The 17330-nt window shown below is 46.2% G+C and overlaps 1 protein-coding gene across 1 annotated transcript in view; it reads right to left on the minus strand.

Moving 5' to 3' along the window:
• Nucleotides 1-962: 962 nt before the first annotated feature.
• Nucleotides 963-17330, minus strand: part of SETD3 (SET domain containing 3, actin N3(tau)-histidine methyltransferase) — a 77856-nt gene continuing 61488 nt past the window's right edge. The window contains exons 8-13 of the mRNA XM_045775450.2: nucleotides 16351-16465; nucleotides 11467-11541; nucleotides 10228-10394; nucleotides 9317-9402; nucleotides 2993-3153; nucleotides 963-2305 (exon numbers count right to left, since the gene is read on the minus strand). Coding sequence (XP_045631406.2) covers nucleotides 1868-2305; nucleotides 2993-3153; nucleotides 9317-9402; nucleotides 10228-10394; nucleotides 11467-11541; nucleotides 16351-16465 — 1042 coding nt within the window. The 3' untranslated portion in view covers nucleotides 963-1867. The remainder of the gene's footprint in view (nucleotides 2306-2992; nucleotides 3154-9316; nucleotides 9403-10227; nucleotides 10395-11466; nucleotides 11542-16350; nucleotides 16466-17330) is intronic.

Consider the following 17330-nt stretch of genomic DNA (forward strand, 5'->3'; position numbering starts at 1 on the left):
CGTGTCTTTTCCAGGGAATATTCTGACAACCGCCCCATCTCATGACACTGTTTTACATCTCAACTGTATATAATTTTTCCAGGGATTTTATTTGATACGAGACTTGACTCTGAAACCGAAGAGAAAATGTATCTACGGACATACTGGTGATTAAAGTCCGAGTCTACGGGGGGCTGCTATACCAGAACAGAGAGCGCCTCGAATACACAGTTCTGCCTTTTGGAAACGGATCTGTAGGTTCCACAGGCTACTCAAGTCTCTGGTAAAGCATCTCGGCTACAAGGCTGATGGGGGTTTGCAATCACAGGCGCCCTTAGGAAGACGCCGAAGCTGCCGGCCCATCGACGTGGGGGAGAGTTACGGGCATCGGTCAACACCGGTAATGCCACCAACCACATGTGAAAGTGAAACCTGCCCTCGTGTTTAACGGCCTCCCGAGCTCTAGAAGGCAATGCACCCCCACAGCAGGTTAAGTAACTTAGCTGCGGACCCGTGTCTTCTCCAAGCAGAAACAGGGAGAACGTCCTTAAGACCACCTGCGCGCAGCAACGGTCACCAAAACGGCGGGGCCCATAATTTACACAGCATTTTCCAAAATAAGTGCTGTCCCTCGCAGTTAGGAGCTCGGAGATGATGTGCAAACTTATAGTTGAGGAAGACCGGCCATGTGCGGCCTAAGAGCTGGTAGCTTCTGGGCACACCATCCCAGGCCTTTGCTCCCCGAAAACGTAAGAGCACCCCTGTTGGTGTGTGCCTGCTGCCGCCAGGCCCTCCCCAGGGCAACCCCCGCAGGCCGGGCGCGGCTGACCTCAGTCCCATCGCGCAGCTCCACGTCCCCGGGGCCAGCACAGCTCCGGGCACAGGCCGCGTGCACACCCGCTCCTAGAGCAAGCAGGATGGTTTGCGCCAAGGCTCAATTCAAAGGGCCTGTCCCCACTTAAAGAAAAGGAATAGACAAAAAATATTAATCATGTTTTCCTTTTAATAAGGCTGTTTACTCAAAAGTGTAGCTTTGAAAATCTCTAGCTTGTTGTGAAAACCAGAAAAGCCAGGGAGCCGCCGCATTCTGAACACCACCACGGCGACCGGGGGCCGCCGCCATCTGCAGCCCTCCGGGACCACGCGGGAAATCATATGCAACACTTGAAAATCAGAGCCAACATTTAAAATTAGGAGGATGATGCATGTCCTACTGTGATTCAAGGAGAAAGGACAAGTTCTTAACACAGTAAAACAAACACAAAAGGTAAACAAATCTTTAGAAATCACTAGACGTGTGTGTATATAATCAGGATTATCATCAACATTTAAAACTATTAAAAATAAGGTTGCCACCTTCACTTTTCTTGTACCGGGGTGTTATTTTTTTAGGAAAAAAAAAAAAGAAAAGGTTTCGCCCCGACCCTCAAGTTGCCAAACCCCAAGCCCGTTCTGTGCTGTGCAAACCGCCCCCCCCCAAAGCTGAGCCCCCAGAGCACCGCCACCCAGTCCTGCTGGCAGGAGGCAGAACGGCGGCTCTCGCTCTGGTTGTCAAGATGACAGGCCCACAAAAGCACAGCTGAGAGCACAACTGCATTCTTCCCCAGGAAGAAAACACATTTGCCCACAATGGGTCTACAGAATCTTCCAAAGCACCTCGTGGTGGCTTGATAACTTGTTTGTTTTGCCCAGAAGCAAGATGGCAATCTTAATCAAAGAGGGAAGCTAGATTTTTTTAAATAACTTAAAAAAAATCATCTTTATATAAAGCAGCAAAAACATCTTTTCCTCTCTGCGGAAAGAAAAACGTGAACGAGAAAACACAGCGATGTAAGTGGACGGTTCATCAGCGTTTGCTCAACCGCACCCCCGCAGACGGCGCGTCCTCTCAGGGCTGCTGCTCCCCAGCGCCCGCAGCGCCGTCCGAAGAAGATTCTTTGGTGCCTCCAGTCGCTCTTTTACTTTCCTCCTGATTTAAATTCTCCTTTTCTGACCTGGTCCCGTTGGGGATAGAGTTTTCGCCATTCACGAGCCCGTTTTCCACGGCCTTCGCCCTGCTGACGGCCTCCGTGAGGGTGAGGGCCTCCTGCACCCCGGCCTCCTCCTCCAGGTTCCGCAAGGCCAGGGGCAGCCTGGCGCCCGCCGCGCCACTCTCCTCGCACCGGGGCAGCGGGGCCCCTGCCTGCATCTGCTTGCGGTAGTGCTCCCGGTTCGCAGCCGCGCTCTTCACCGCTTTTTCCAAAATCTCTTTTTCTCCTAAGCGCAGCTTGATGGCCATTGTTGCGCGAACAGAAAGGTCATGGTTTTTCAAGAAGGATTTGTCTTCCTGCAAATGAAAAAGAGCAAAATTAATTATAAGAAATCTAAATCAGCAAAAGTACAGAGACAGAAGGCAGATCAGTTGTTGCCAGGCATGGGGGCACGAGGGAAATGTGAGGGGTGACAGAAGGTTCTAGAACTTGACGGTGGCGATGGCTGCAGGACTATGTGCTTATATCAAAATGTACACTTTACAAGCGTGCGTTGTGTTGTATTTAAATTACAACCCGAGAAAGTGGTCATAAAACCAAAATGGTGAGCCTCAATCACACGGTGCCACACCGTGTCCGACAGGGAACTTGGCTTATTTTAAAAATCGTTCCATTGTCTGTCTCATGCACTGCCAGCCCCAGGGCTCAGCGCTGGGCTGAATGAATGAACGAACGAACGAACAAGGGCATGAGAAGCATGTGAAGTCAGTGGCGCAATGGTAAACCTGGAAAGCACAAATGAAAACTCAGAATTACAGAAAAGTGCTGAATAATTTTTAAAATTCATCTTCTAGTCAACAATGCCTCAACAGGATTCTTTTGATAAGTATAAATGTGTTAAATAGGAAAATATTAGTAAGTTGAATGAAAAATATCAGATATACAACGATTTTGCTAATGACAGTCATTTAGGAAGGAATCTCTTCTTAAAAATCCCTGAAAACATGACAAAGCTCAAATCCTCATTGAAGTGATCTAATTACCTCAATAGTTGTTTTGTATGTTTTTAAAAGAAGCGAGGCTCGATCTTCAAGAAATGTCCAAAGTCTGACCTCATTGTCCCAGCTAACAGGATATTCGGAATTACCCAAAGTGAAGATTCTGTCGAGAGCATTATCTCCCAGCAAATGTTCCTTCAATTCTTCTGCAGAAATACAAACAGCCATCTGTGAGGGAGGAAACAGCACGGCTTCTCATTTTAACAAGCAGCCCACCTTGGAAACTATCTTCCCCAGCGACGTCACCCTCCTGTGGTGAAAAGCTCCCCCGGATCGACGGGCCGGGCGGTTCCAGGCCCTCCAGAGGAAGTCAGCGCTAGCTTTCCCGATCTGGGGTCCGGCCCGAGCCTCGGCGCGGCCCTCCACCTCGCGTTGCTTTTATGAGGGACACTGAGAGCTTTTAGACAGTTTCACAAGATACGTCCTAAGGACAATCTACAGGGACACGTCCCTCATTCTGACGACAGCCTTCCTGCAAACCACGCGCTCAGTCACACCAACAGGGTCAACCAGACGTTCAGGGGAACAATGTTAGTAGTACAAGTGGTGACAGCACAGCGGTCCAGTGACCCTTCTAAATTTAAATCAGGTTGGTGTGCACGGCGGCGGCGGGCCTGACAAAGCTATTTATCTCCTCTTATAACACATAAACCACCAACCGAAAGAAATAAGAAAATGGACTATAAAAACCTCAGCTAATGAAAAATGTGTCTATATCCCTCACTTGTCAGGAATCTACACAGAAATTACAAGTCAACACAAGTGAACATCTCAATTACCTTCAAATATATTTAAGAGAAGGAAAGGATTCAGCAAGTGCTCTGAGCGTTTCAGCTCCTGGCACATTATCTTCAAGAGACCCAAACATGCTGATCCTATTCATGCTCAGGAAATACACCCCAACTTCTTATGTAATTATGAGACAGTATCTCTTTCAGAGCCAAATGCCCCACAGCTGTCACTATTTACAATTCAAACCGAAGAATCGGCTGCCAGCAAACCAAACTTTTATTAGTATTAGTTAGAGGAATTCAAAGAAGAATACATCAATTGTCTTGACACGACAAATTGTCTATGACTAAAGAGATACTAAAGAGAGTCAGCGGACCTAAAATGATTCAACCAGGTTGTTTTTTAAGGAAAAAATAAGTTAATCTAATGTTCAAAAAAGAAAGTTATTAAGTGGCATTTGTTAGCAAAAGATCATGATAAAATTCAGGGTTTTTATATTTTGGATCCTACAGTCTATATTCTTTGTATAAAGTGCTGAAAAGTTGAAACATGCTTCCTTAGTGGTAGAGATTTCTTTTCAGAAGCCCCCTCACTAAGGTCACTGGCTTTGTTTTCTTCCTAAACCCACCCAGGTTCTGCCCTCAACACTGGAAAGCTAAGGGGCACAAGCAGTGCCTTCTTTCTCTGCTATTTTTAACAGTGAAACTGGGCTCATTCACTCTAACAGGGACATGAACCCCCCCCCCCATAAGGGGCGACATGAGGCCGTGTCACCATGTGACCAAAGCCTTCATGAGTAGGCCCCCTCCCCTGCTTGCCCGCAGGTAACAAAGCCCTGACAGATCCTCTGCGTCCCCACAGGGGCTCTGTGCCCTCACCCGGCCACCACAGGAGTACACGTGTGGCCACCCTAGAGAGGGATCAGTGCCCTCGCATCTCAGCCTGGCTCTGTGTCAAACGCTGGTTCACCCAGACCCCTGGAGTGCTGGGATCTCTTCCACTGATCCTGTCCTTTGCGAACCAGCAGGAGTGGGATGCCTGGGGCGCAGGCCGGGCCCCGACGTAGGGCCATCACCTGCTAGCTGAGGGCCACGTTCCTCCTGCTCTTCGAACTGCAGTTCCCATGTCAGTCACGTGGGAATCCCTATGCCTCACGAGCCTGCTGAGGGTGACCACAAAATCCGCACCCATGGAGCACGGCGCCTGGCGTGCAGTGGGTGCTCACGAATGACAGCGGTTGGTGCCACTGTCATCTTGGTTATAAACTCCTTCAGGATATGAACCATGCCCATCAATTTCATGCCTCTGTATCGTATGCAAGAAAAGTGCACAGGAAACCCTTCACGCAGGCTCGCTGAACTGAACCGTGAGCCACGACCCAAGGACAAACGAGCCAGAAGCTCTGACTTGAGGGGTAGTGAGTCTCTAGCGATGTGGCTGCTCAGAAGGAACAAGGCCCATCTCGCAGCTCTGTGGGTTCTGTAGTCGGTGTCTACACTGCCTGTGCCTGGGGACTACTTCTACCACCTCCACCCTGATGTCAAACCCGGGCCCGGAAAGCACTTCTCCCGCATCTGGACATGCAGACGGGGCTGAGGACAGCAGAGCCCCTCAGACTCCCCGCACGGGCCACAGTTTGCCTCCACAGACCAAACCGCCCTTTCCCTGCGACCTGGGCAGCTTCCTCTGGAGGAGTGCTTCTCTGTCTGTTCAGTTAACTCACTCACTCACTTCTTCCTACCCAATCTGGTTTGCACAGGATTTAAAGTAGTTTACAACAGCAAACACACACACGCACAATTACAAGTGAAACCTCAGGGAAGGTAATAATAAAGATTAGAGCAGATAATAAATGATACAGAAACTAAAAAACAAAACAAAACAAAACAATAGAACAGATCAATGAAACCAGGAGCTGGTTGTTTGAAAAAATTAATAAAACCGATAAACCTCTAGCCAGGCTCACCAAAAAGAGAAAGGACCCAAGTAAGTAAAATCACAAATGAGAGAGGAGAAATAGCAACCAATACCACCACAGAAATACAAATGATCTTACGAGAATATCATGAAAAATTATACACCAACAAACTATACAATTTGGAAGAAATGGATAAATTCCTAGACACGTGTAAACTACCAAAACTGAAGCGGGAAGAAATAGAAAATCTGAACAGATCGATCACCAGCAAAGAAATTGAATCAGGAATCAAAAATCTCCCAACAAACAAAAGTCCAGAGCCAGATGGCTTCACAGGCGGATTCTGCAGACATGTAAAGAAGAGTTAATACCTACCCTCAAACTATTCAGAAAATATAAAAGGAAGGAAAGCTTCCAAATTCATTCTATGAGGCCAGCATTACCCTGATAACAAAATCAAATAAAGACACCACAAAAAAGAGAACTACAGGCCAATATCCCTGACGAACACGGATGCAAAAATTCTCAATAAAATACTAATAAAACAGTACATTGAAAGAATCATTCACCACGATCAAGTGGGATTTATTCCTGGGCTGCACAGGTAGTTCAATACTCACAAATCAATCAACGTGATACGCCACATTAATAAAAGAAAGGATACGAACCATAGGATCCTCTCAAGAGACGCAGAAAAAGCATCTGACAAAGTACAACACCTATTCATGAGGGAGCACACCTCAACATAATAAAGGCCATCTATGGAAGACCCACAGCTAACATCACCCTCTATGGGGAAACACTGAGAGGTTTTCCTGTATGGCCAGGAACAAGACAGAGATGTCCACTCTCACCATTGTTATTTAACATAGTACCGAAGTTCTAGCCACAGCAATCACACAACAAAAAAATAAAAGGCATCTGCATCAGCAAAGAAGAAGTAAAACTTTCACTATTAGCAGAAGACATGATACTATATACAGAAAACTCAAAAGACTCCACCAAAAAAATTGCTAGAACTGATAAACAATTTCAGTAAAGTTGCAGGATACAAAATCAACATACAGAAGTGCGTTGCATTTCTATACACCAATGATGAAGCAAGAGAAAGAGAAATTAAGCAATCGATAGCACTTACAATTGTGCCAAAAGCAATAAGATACTAGGAATAAACCTAACCAAAGAGGTAAGTGAAGTGTACTCTGAAAACTATAGAACACTTATGAAAGAAACTGAGGAAGACACAGAGAAATGGAAAGACATTCCACGTTCATGAATCGGAAGAACAAATACTGTTAACATGTCCATGCTACCCAAAGCAATGCACACATTTCGTGCAGTCCCTATCAAAATACTAACAGCATTTTCCGCCAGATCTAGAACAAACAATCCTAAAATCTGTATGGAACTACAAAAGACCCCGAATAGCCAAAACAATCTTGAAAAAGAAAAACAAAGCTTGAGGCATCACAATCTCAGACTTCAAGTTATACTACGAAGTAGTAGTAATCAAAACAGCATGGTGCCAGCATAAAAATAGACACACAGATCAATGGAACAGAACGGAAAACCTAGAAATGAACCCAAGACTAAATGGTCAATTAACCTTTGACAAAGCAAGAAAGAATATCCAATGGAAAAAGACAGTCTCTTCAACAAATGGTGTTGGGAAAACCGGACAGCAACGTGTCAAAGAATGAAATTGCACCACTGTCTTACACCACACACAAAAATAAAATCAAAATGGATTAAAGAGCTAAGTGTGAGACAGAAAACCGTTAAAATCCTAGAGAAGAACACAAGCAGCAACCTCTTTGACGTTGGCTGTAGCAACTTCTCACTAGCTGTGTCTCCTGAGGTGAGGGAAACAAAAGCAAAAATGAACTACTGGGACCACATCAAAATAAAAAGCTTCTGCACAGCAAAGGAAACAATCAACAAAACTAAAAGGCAACCTACTGAATAGGGGAAGATATTTGCAAATGACATACCTGATAAAGGGTTAGTATCCAAAATATATAAAGAACTTACCAAACTCAACACCCAAAAAAGCAAATATTTCAATTAAAAAATGGGTCGAAGACATGAAAAGACGTTTTTCCAGAAAAGACATACAAATGGCCGACAAACACATGAAAAGATGTTCAATATCACTCATCATCGGGAAAATAGAAATCAAAACCACAATGAGATACCACCTCACACCAGTCAGAATGGCTAAAATCAGTAAGACAAGAAACAACAGGTATGGGCGAGGATGCGGAGAAAGGGGAAGCTCGTGCACTGTCAGTGGGGATGCAAACTGGTGCAGCCACTGTGGCAAACAGTATGGAGGTCCCTCAGAGAGTTAAAAATAGAGCTACCCTATGACCCAGCAACTGCACTACTAGGTATTTACCCAAAGAATACAAAAATACTAATTCACAGGGACACAAGCCCCCCGATGTATACAGCAGCATTACCTACAATAGCCAAAGTACAGAAAGAGCCCAAACGTCCACTGACCAATGAATGGATAAAGAAGATGTGGCAGATACGTACCCTGGAATAGTACTCGGCCATCAAAAAGAATGAAATCTTGCCATTTGCAATGACATGGGTGCAGCTAGAGAGTATTATGCAAAGTGAAGTCAGTCAGAGAAAGATAAACACCATATGATCTCACTCATATGCGGAATTTAAGAAACAAGACAAAAGGGAAACAAGAGAGACAGACAAACCAAGAAACAGACTCTTAACTCTACAGAACACACTGATGGTTACCATGGGGGGATGGGGGGCGGGGGGAGCTGGGGGAAATAGGTGATAGGGATCAAGGAGGGCCCTTGCAATCAGCACAGGGGCTATATGGGAATCACTATGTTGCACGTATTACACTGCATGTTAACTAATTGGAATTTAAATAAAAACTGGGGGGAAAAAAGTAAAAGTGAAACCTCAGGACCATGGGATTTGGCGGGGGGAGAGTACATTTTCAGACAAAAAATGAAAATGCAACCACAATAGATCAAATCTCAGTATGAGAAACCCCAAACATCTTGTCTTAAGCCAGCGTAAAAGTAGGTGCTCACTACATACATTTAACACTTTCTGTACCCGAAATCAGGCTGCAGACAAGAACATCCTGTGACGTAAACAGATTCTGTTTGCAGCGTTAATGACTCCAACAGGATGCCTGACATTAAAAAGCTTGCCAGCAGTTTCGGAACTGGAATGCAGAGTCAGTTGCCCGGTGAGGTCCTGTGGCGCACGCAGGCCACGCTGACCACATGACATCATGGGGCACTCACAGATGTCAGCGCACCGTGAATGAGAGAAGGCTGTCTGGGGAGCAAGCACAGCAAAGGCTCCCCTCTATGAGCGCAGAATTTTCATGCAGTCAGACGATCCCAGAGGTTTTAAGTCTTCTTCCAACGCAGTAGAGAATCAGTTCTTTATTACAAATGAATATTGACAACCCATCAAGGATTTAATAAAACATTTCCAGAGTCAAACAGATCCACTTCGTTCTCCAACAGTGGCATCTCCCCTCTCCCCAAAAAGTGCTCTAGTTTTGAACACTTGTATCTTTAATCTGAATCTTTAATCTAAATCAATGATTAACACTTCATGAATATTTTAAAAAGTCAACATCTTTTTCCCCCCCGGAAATCACTTACCTTCGGTCATGCAGAACACGCGAAGAAAAGCCAGGAGCTGGGCAGACACGGGTGGGTCAGTAAAATGCAGCGCAAACACACTGGAACTGACAAAAGTGGGAGCAGCATTAGTCCCCCGCCTGGCACCTGCTTCCGGCAAGCAAGACCCCTTCACTCTACAGTCTGCAAGGTGGGTCGTCCTCAAGGGTCGTCCCCCTGACCCGCGAGACTCATCCCGACCGCTCGCCTGAGCCACGCCGGTGACTGCCTCTGCCATCTCTCCGGAGTCTAAAAGCCTTCATCTCAGGGCACGTATGACACTCAGAGAATTAAGTGTGCCCGTGGTTCTTAAAAAATGTTAACAATAATTTATGTTGAGTTCACATTTTAATCATTAATCAAATATTGACAAGTTCAATAAAAACAGGTCTGGATAATCCATTTTCATTAAGAATGGTTCCTCCGTTCCCTGGAGAACCAATAAATCACAATTCTTGTCCTCTTTATCATTTTGCACCTCAAATGCAAGAAAATCTTAAAGAATTTCGCCAGAAATTCTTGAAATCACTGGGGATCATGACTTCATTACAGAAACTAATGGTGACAAAGAATTAAATGAAACAAATTGATCCGGGTCATTAACCTTTTCAAGGTGAAAGACACTAATGATCCACAGTATTTATTTAACTTAATGAGGAGTTCAGGCCGTGTCCCCTGGAATGGACCGTGAGTGCTCCCAGGGACACAATGACGTTTATCTAAAAACGCTGCTAAGTCTCCATGCATCTCTGCTTAAACCTGCCGTGTAGTAGGGATGAAGACACGGAGACAGGCCACTCTAGAGAAGCTGCAGGAACACAGCAACAACCGTTTGCAAACAACTGGAAATACTTCATGGAACACAGGAAAGAGGTGAGCATTTCTGTACGTACGTGGGGATGCCGGCGCGGGCCAGGACCTCGGCCTTCATGGCGTACAGCCGGTCACTCTTACTCACTCCCAGCTTTATTTTCACTCTGTCGTGTGAATTATTGTCAAAGAAAAAACCACTGTGGATCACAAACTCTGCATTTGACCGAGTGCCATAAAAAATGTAAATCTGAGATGCAGTAAAGAAAAAAATAAAGGGATATAAAAGAAATTCAACATCATTCTCAATACAGAGCAGGGCAAAGGCTCAGTTCCCCTATGTTCTACTGGCCTTGCCACTACGGACACACAACAGCACTACACTGACTATGCACCTCTCCTGAAGGCGCGTGATCCCGCAACCCCCGGCTGCCCAGACCATCTGAGACGGGTGCCAAGGGCATCTACTCCCACCACCACGTGGGCCTGACTGTCTCCCAGAGAAGCCCGGGCCGTAGTGCTCCCTGCCTCCTCCCCGTCCCCGGGACAGCGAGACTAGTACGTTATGGCTGCACCTGACAATTTGCGACCGTTCCCCCTCTCCTTCTAATACTAGAGTCTCTTCTGGAACAAGATCTCAGACAACGTCTGTCGGACACTCATTTCCAGATCCTGTGGCAATTCGGCACCCAGGAGGAGGGTTTCTAACTCTTCTGCAGGAAGAGCCGATTAGCAGAGAGTAATACTGTTCCTTTTGTCTCAGTTGGAACGTCAACGGTCGATGTCAGTTCTGCTTTCTGGGATGAACTGCTCGGTCATAAGCCCGACAGGTAGAAAGCAGGCATTCAAAGATGGGCATTTTCAAACGTACTGAAAGGCTTGACCCTGCCCCCACCCAGGTTATGAGAGGAAAATCCACAGATTAAAGTGGAAGTACAAGATCCCCGGCTCCTGATCCCCTTGTGTTTACCATTTAAGTCAACAGCCTCTTTATAAACGAGGTTCCAATCAACAGAAAAAGAGACAGAACAATGCAGCTTATGCAATCGAAAGATGTGTTCTACTGTCATAATACAAAGTTTATTTTCAGTTGACGGGGTCACAAATACTAGGTCAACTGTACAAAGACGTGCATTCACATCGTGTTTCTTCGTGGACCCAAAGCACAGCGTGCTTTTTACAGCTTTAGGTCTCAAGATGTGTTCCCTAAACAGTCCTAAATACAAATCCCCCCTTTTTTTGTCTGAGTTAAATGCCCTCTCAAACTGATCAACGCGGTATTAACCCCGTGCCCACCGGCTGGCCCGCCTTCCGCCGCCTACCTGCTCTCCCGCCCGGAAGTCCCGCAGGGCGACACACTCACAGCGGTCATCTTCCAGGTTGTAGCCGGTGGTGATCTAGGCGGGGCAGAGGGCGACAACTGTGAGCACCGAGTGTGTGGTCCCCTCGCTCATGAGGGTCTTGTTCGGCAATTAGAAGATGAGAGTTATCCAAAGGTACTGCACTCTGCATGCTTCACCCAACTGACACAGAACTGCTTGGTTATTGTCATCGGTCCTGTTTATACCAGAGGATCTTATACAAGATTCTGCCCCCTGAGAAAAGGACCCCACTCTTAGGAAAATACAGTGTATGGACTATCAGTCGCTGGCCTCAAGCAAGCATAGTCACTTGTCACAAAGCAAGCCCCACAGACGGAAGCAGGGTCCCCTGGAGAACTCTAGCCAACTCGCAAATGTCGTCTCTCCCACGTTTGGCCACCAAGAAACTAAAAAGCGTGTCTTCCACTGGATAAAGAATCAGGGGAAAAAGAAAAGCCTGTTTCTAGATTACATACATGTTTTACCCTGAAATTAGAGGAGCTGAAACTTTTAGAGAAGCAAAGGGAAAATAAAATACGTGAGCTGCGGCCTATCCACTTTCCGCTGCGTGCTGTCTTATTACCATCGCTAAGCCTGCTGCCCCAAACCCGCTCCCCATACCAGAAACCTGCATCACTCCCCAGTCTCCCCCGTCCTGGGGGGCCAGTCAAGGCCATGTCTAGACGCACAAGGCACAAAGATATTTCTGGCGCCACTACTGGTCAGCTGAACTCCTCTAAATTATCCTTCTGGTTCTTTCCTTCCTCATCATTCCCCTGCATGGCGGAGGTCCTTACCATTTGCAAAAACCTTCCGACTGACTTCAAATTCCTTACTGTCCCTCCTGCATCTCTAGTGACTGACACTACAACGTCGACCTCCTGTTTAAAATCTCTTGGTGGCCTTCCACTCTACCCATAGGGAAAAAATCCAAATTCTCAAGCACAGCCAATTTACCAGGAGGCCCACGTCTCCCTTCAGCCTCTTGACCTACTACTCGCCTGCCACACGGGCCTCTCTCTGCTCCAGCTCCCTTCTGTCAGGAACCACCTTTTGCTCCTGTTTTGCCTGAGCCCTGGCTTCTTTAGGGATGCCTGCCCTCATCCTACCCAAACCCCCTGCACTCCCAGAGCCCCTGCGCTGTCCCCCCCTCACCCAATACCCGCCCCCCAGCGGCCAGACCTGGAGCTCCCTTTCACCTGTGTCCCCAGGGCTGGGCAACATTTACCCAAGACCTGAAACTCTTTGATAATATTTACATGAACCACCACGATAAGAAACAGCGTCCCCAATTTATATTAAAAGCTCCTTCTTAGAAGCCTGTCCCTCAGAGCAGTCCCACAATCTCTTAGATTGTCTGAAATTGTTCATGAATGCTTTGACCTCCTCATTCTGTCCTGGAGAATCAACATTCCAGACTGCCCCAAGTGCTACTTGCTAATAAAGGTAACAACAGCTTGGATCCAAAAATTACTTCTGAGTCCAGGGAATGGCATTTTTAGGATGGACGGCCATGTGACAATCAGCCTTAAACCTGGTATCCCCAGAACCAATGGTCTATGAACCATACGTATACCGAGAAAGGCTTCATGCTTCACTCTGCAAAGCCAACAGAGACACAAAAGCGACGACAAACGAACCCAGTCAGGAATCTGGCACATCTTCACGCACAGAACAGTTTCAACACTTGGTAAGATCAGCTCTGTGAAGTTCCTGCCCGATGTCAAAATCACTTTTCTGGGCCCAAAACATGATTCTGATAAAACGGCTGGAATAGGAACTGCCGGTGAGCTCCAGCCCTGGAAGTCTGTGGCTCCACAGTGTGTTTACGCGGCAGCTGGCAGGAGCATCAGACAGCGGAGGGCAGTTAGGGAAGCAGGAGGGACGGGGAAGGGCCGGCAAGAAACAACAATAGGTAGGAACAAGGGGGACAGACAACGTGAAGGGACGCTCATGGAAGGGGAGGTGTGGCAATGTTATACAGGGCACCCAGGGCAGCCTTCCTTGAGGAAGTCTGTGAGTGGTCTTGCGGACATCGAAGGAGCAAGTGTTTCAGGCAGCAGGAACAGCCTGTGCAAAGGCCCTGAGGTGGGCATGTGCTGGTGTCTGAAGAAGCAAAGGGTCCCAGACCTGTCTGTATTGGGAGTATAATGGGGACAGGTTGAGCAGGGAGCCTTGTCTGCTACTTATAAAAACCTGGGCTTTCACATTGAGACTGGAAGCCTTGTATAAATCTAAATGTTTTAGATGTCTTAATACTCAACCAGAAAGACCTTGAAAAAGAGCCTCTCTCAATTCTGCTTGAATTTCCCAAGGCCCTTCCATCCCGACTGGGAGAGTTACACACTCAAATACCAGGGCTGGTTACTCCAACACACTTTACCTATTGCAACAGACACAGTGGCCTATAAACCATTTGGCAGTGTCCTTCTCTGCACAAACTGAACCAGCTCAAGAAAGGAAAACTCCTGCTTACATTAATTCTGAACCAGTCACACAGAATTTAAAGATATACCATATCTTACAGTTTAATATGATGTCCATGAACTTGTCTAAATCTGTTTCTCCAAGTGGCTAGGACATGGGCTCACATGTGCCACCACCTCTGGCCCGGGTACCAACCCTGAGCCTTTTCTGTTCTTCCCTAGTTCCCTGCCGCTCCTGGTTTGGAATTACTGCCACAGGCTCAGCTCCCCCATCTCTACTCCCAGAACCAGGTTTTTGTCAGAAGCACAGCGTTGCCGGGTAACAAATTTCTACCTACTCCCTCGGTGACAGTCAGAACAGACAGACAACGACTGTCAGGATAGACACACACAAAACAGAAAATCAACTGTCTGAAAAGCCAAGCCTTAATTTCAAGGATCTTATTTTTAAAAAGAGATTAACTGTTAATACATGTGATATACAACTTCATAGCGTTAAAACAGATTCTCAAATTCTACCAGACGCAATTTCCCTTGAAGTCTTATAATTACAACGGAAAATGGTTCAACCAAGGTGTGGAGTTAAGTATTCAGGGAAAACCACCACTGCGAGAAAAAGCACTACCATCTCGTGGAAAGCTGAAGGCTAGCAGTGCTCCGCCAGCTCGGTGGGAGGATATAGACTTTACGAACAGCGCTAGCAAAGGTACAGCATTTGTGGTTGTCATCGATGCGTTATTTTTATTTTGAAATAAACTAACTTTTCGTTTCTTGCTCTTAGAGGGAAAGGAGTGAATAGTTTAATCCCGTTTACATGAAAGCAACACAAGAGCCAGTGTGTACGTGAGGGTATGAGGGTCTAAACGCACACAAAGGAGACAGAGATTTGCACAAAACCATTAACCATGTCCCTGGGGGTGTCAAGCAGAGGGACCCGGGCCACAGGTAGGGCTGGGTGCTGGTGGGGTGCTGGTGGGGAAGGGAACCTCCATATTTCACTCCGGCAGAGGCCTCTGTTTAGCTGGTTTTGTTTACAATAGAGTACGGACTTTTTTAAATTTTAGAAATAAAAAAATAAACTCTAATGATCAATCCAGTTTGAGAACCAATGATCTAATCCAGCGAAGCAAAAAGGAAAATACTATAGTCAAATCTTAAAGAGTGAAAAATTTTAGAACTTCGATCTTGTAATCAGTGTAAGATAGCTCTGAAGGAAAAAAAAAAAAGGAAAAGAATGAAAGTAAATAAAATGGGCTGCTCCTTCCTCTAGCTAATTAAAGTAAGCATATCTGAACTACGGCAGAAATATAAGAGGGGAACCCTTCGTTCTCTACAAGTTAAGAGTATGCTTGTTACACCTTTCCAAATTAGCACTCGGGTATTTCCGGCTCAAAGTGTTTGGCATGTGTTCCATGTTCCGGCCGCTTTGTGGGGTTACATGTGAGATACAGCATTTTTTAAGCCTGTTAATAGTACTGCTAATAATAACAAAGGGAGCCAACGTTGAGAAAAGAGGAACAAAAAAGTAACCAAGCTGGTATTCCAGTATAATGCTTAAAAATTCAGAATATTTTGAAGTTGATCATATTTCTGTATCCGGGTATCAGGAAATCTTGCTCAGACAACCACCTCAGCACAGAGAGCGCGTCAACCTCCGCTGTTGCCGGGGATCCAAGAACGCTGAGGAACAGGGGGCCGGCTCCCGCGGCTTCCTCCTCTCACACGTCGTAATTAACAATCATCCTAAAATCTTCTTATTTTCTTTCTGTCTCCTACCCGGTGCTTCCCACGCCTGAGATCCCAACCCTGCATGCGAGGCCGGGAGCCAAACGCCCCAGTGCACTTCCGCCTGCCCCAGCACCAGGGAAACCAGTACCAGCTCCTGAACAAAAAAGCAGGTTAATATGCGGGCCAAGGATGTGGCAGCGTGTCAGGTGAAGAGAGAGGGGACAGGGAGCGATCGGAGAACGTACACAGCTGGGAATGTAATCATCAAAGAAAGAAAACAAGGAACAGAAAAGGAAAAACAGGAAAGAAGAAAGCTGGTTGTTTTTTTTTCTTCAATAAATCAGTATTCTAAGGAGAGTAAGAAAAAAGAAACTTTGGTTTAGTCTGTGGTTCAATAAGATAAGAAAATGAATGTTTAGGCTGGAATTATGGCTTAGCAAATAAGTGCAGTTCACTGTGGTTTTTAAAAGTGGAATAAGATTCAAGTTCCTGGTTTTTAGGATTAAGCAAACGCAGAGAGAGAAAAACAGCAGCTTCTCTTTGTGGGGGGTCGGAGGGCTGGCTCGGCTTGGCTCTGCGTGTCCCCCTGGAGGGAGACAGTAAGGGGGCATGACGTGTAGGTGGAAGGTCCCCTCTCAAGCTCATTCGCCACAGTCCCCCGGATTAAACACAATGCAGAAGGGGTAGTTACCAGGCCGTTGGTGTGATTGCACATGTCCCATAAAGGAATCAGCGCCAGGGTCACCCGGGAACCGTCCTCCGTGGGAATTTGGTTTTGTCGAGTCATAACAGAAGAGACTGCCCACCTGGAACGATCAGAAAAGAGGTGAACTACAGTAGGCACATTTCAGAGCCCAGTGCAGTAAGACAAACCAGAAACTGCGGTTTGACCGACTTCTCACCAATGCTCAAAACCTTATCCTAAGCACCACAGGTGATGGCTGGCCTTCTCCATCATCGTTTACAATTAAATCTAGGGCTGAGGGGAGGAAGGGAGAACTGGAAGGAAAAGGGAGACAGAGAAAACCCAGGGGTGACGATGAAGGGGGGATGTTCCAGGGATACAGAGGGTCTGGAAGGAGGGCCAGGGACAGAGATCTGCAGGCCTCCAGCCTTCACTGCAGCCGGAACCCTCGCCCCCAAGCCCACACCACCTTCTCCCAGATGCTGACTCTGCGCCCGGAGGAAGCCTCAGTGAAAGGCAAACAACGTAACTCCTTTCTGAACAGAAACCCTCTAAGAACTAGACAAAACGTGGCGTGTTATTTTTTATTATGTTGTGCAGTCAATTAAATCTTTTTGTTTAAAAAAATTATCATATGATTTCATTCATATGTGGAATTTAAGAAACAAAACAGGATCACAGGGGAAGGGAGGGAAAAATAAAATAAGATGAAATCCAAAAGGGAGACAAATCATAAGAGACACTTAACTCTAGGAAACAAACAGAGGGTTGCTGGAGGAGAGTGGGGTGGGGGAATGGGGTAACTGGGTGACGGGCACTAAGGAGGGCATGTGATGTAACGAGCACTGGGTGTTATACACAACGGATGAATCACTGAACTCTACCTCTGAAACGAGTAATACACTATATGTTAATTAATTGAATTTAAATTTTTTAAAAAGTCCTCATGTTACACTAAAATAGTCTATTTAAAAAGGGGGGAAAGT

This window comes from Ursus americanus, chromosome 26, assembly GCF_024610735.1.
Source record: "Ursus americanus isolate L20-20 chromosome 26, mUrsAme1.1.p, whole genome shotgun sequence".
NCBI lineage: Eukaryota > Metazoa > Chordata > Mammalia > Carnivora > Ursidae > Ursus > Ursus americanus.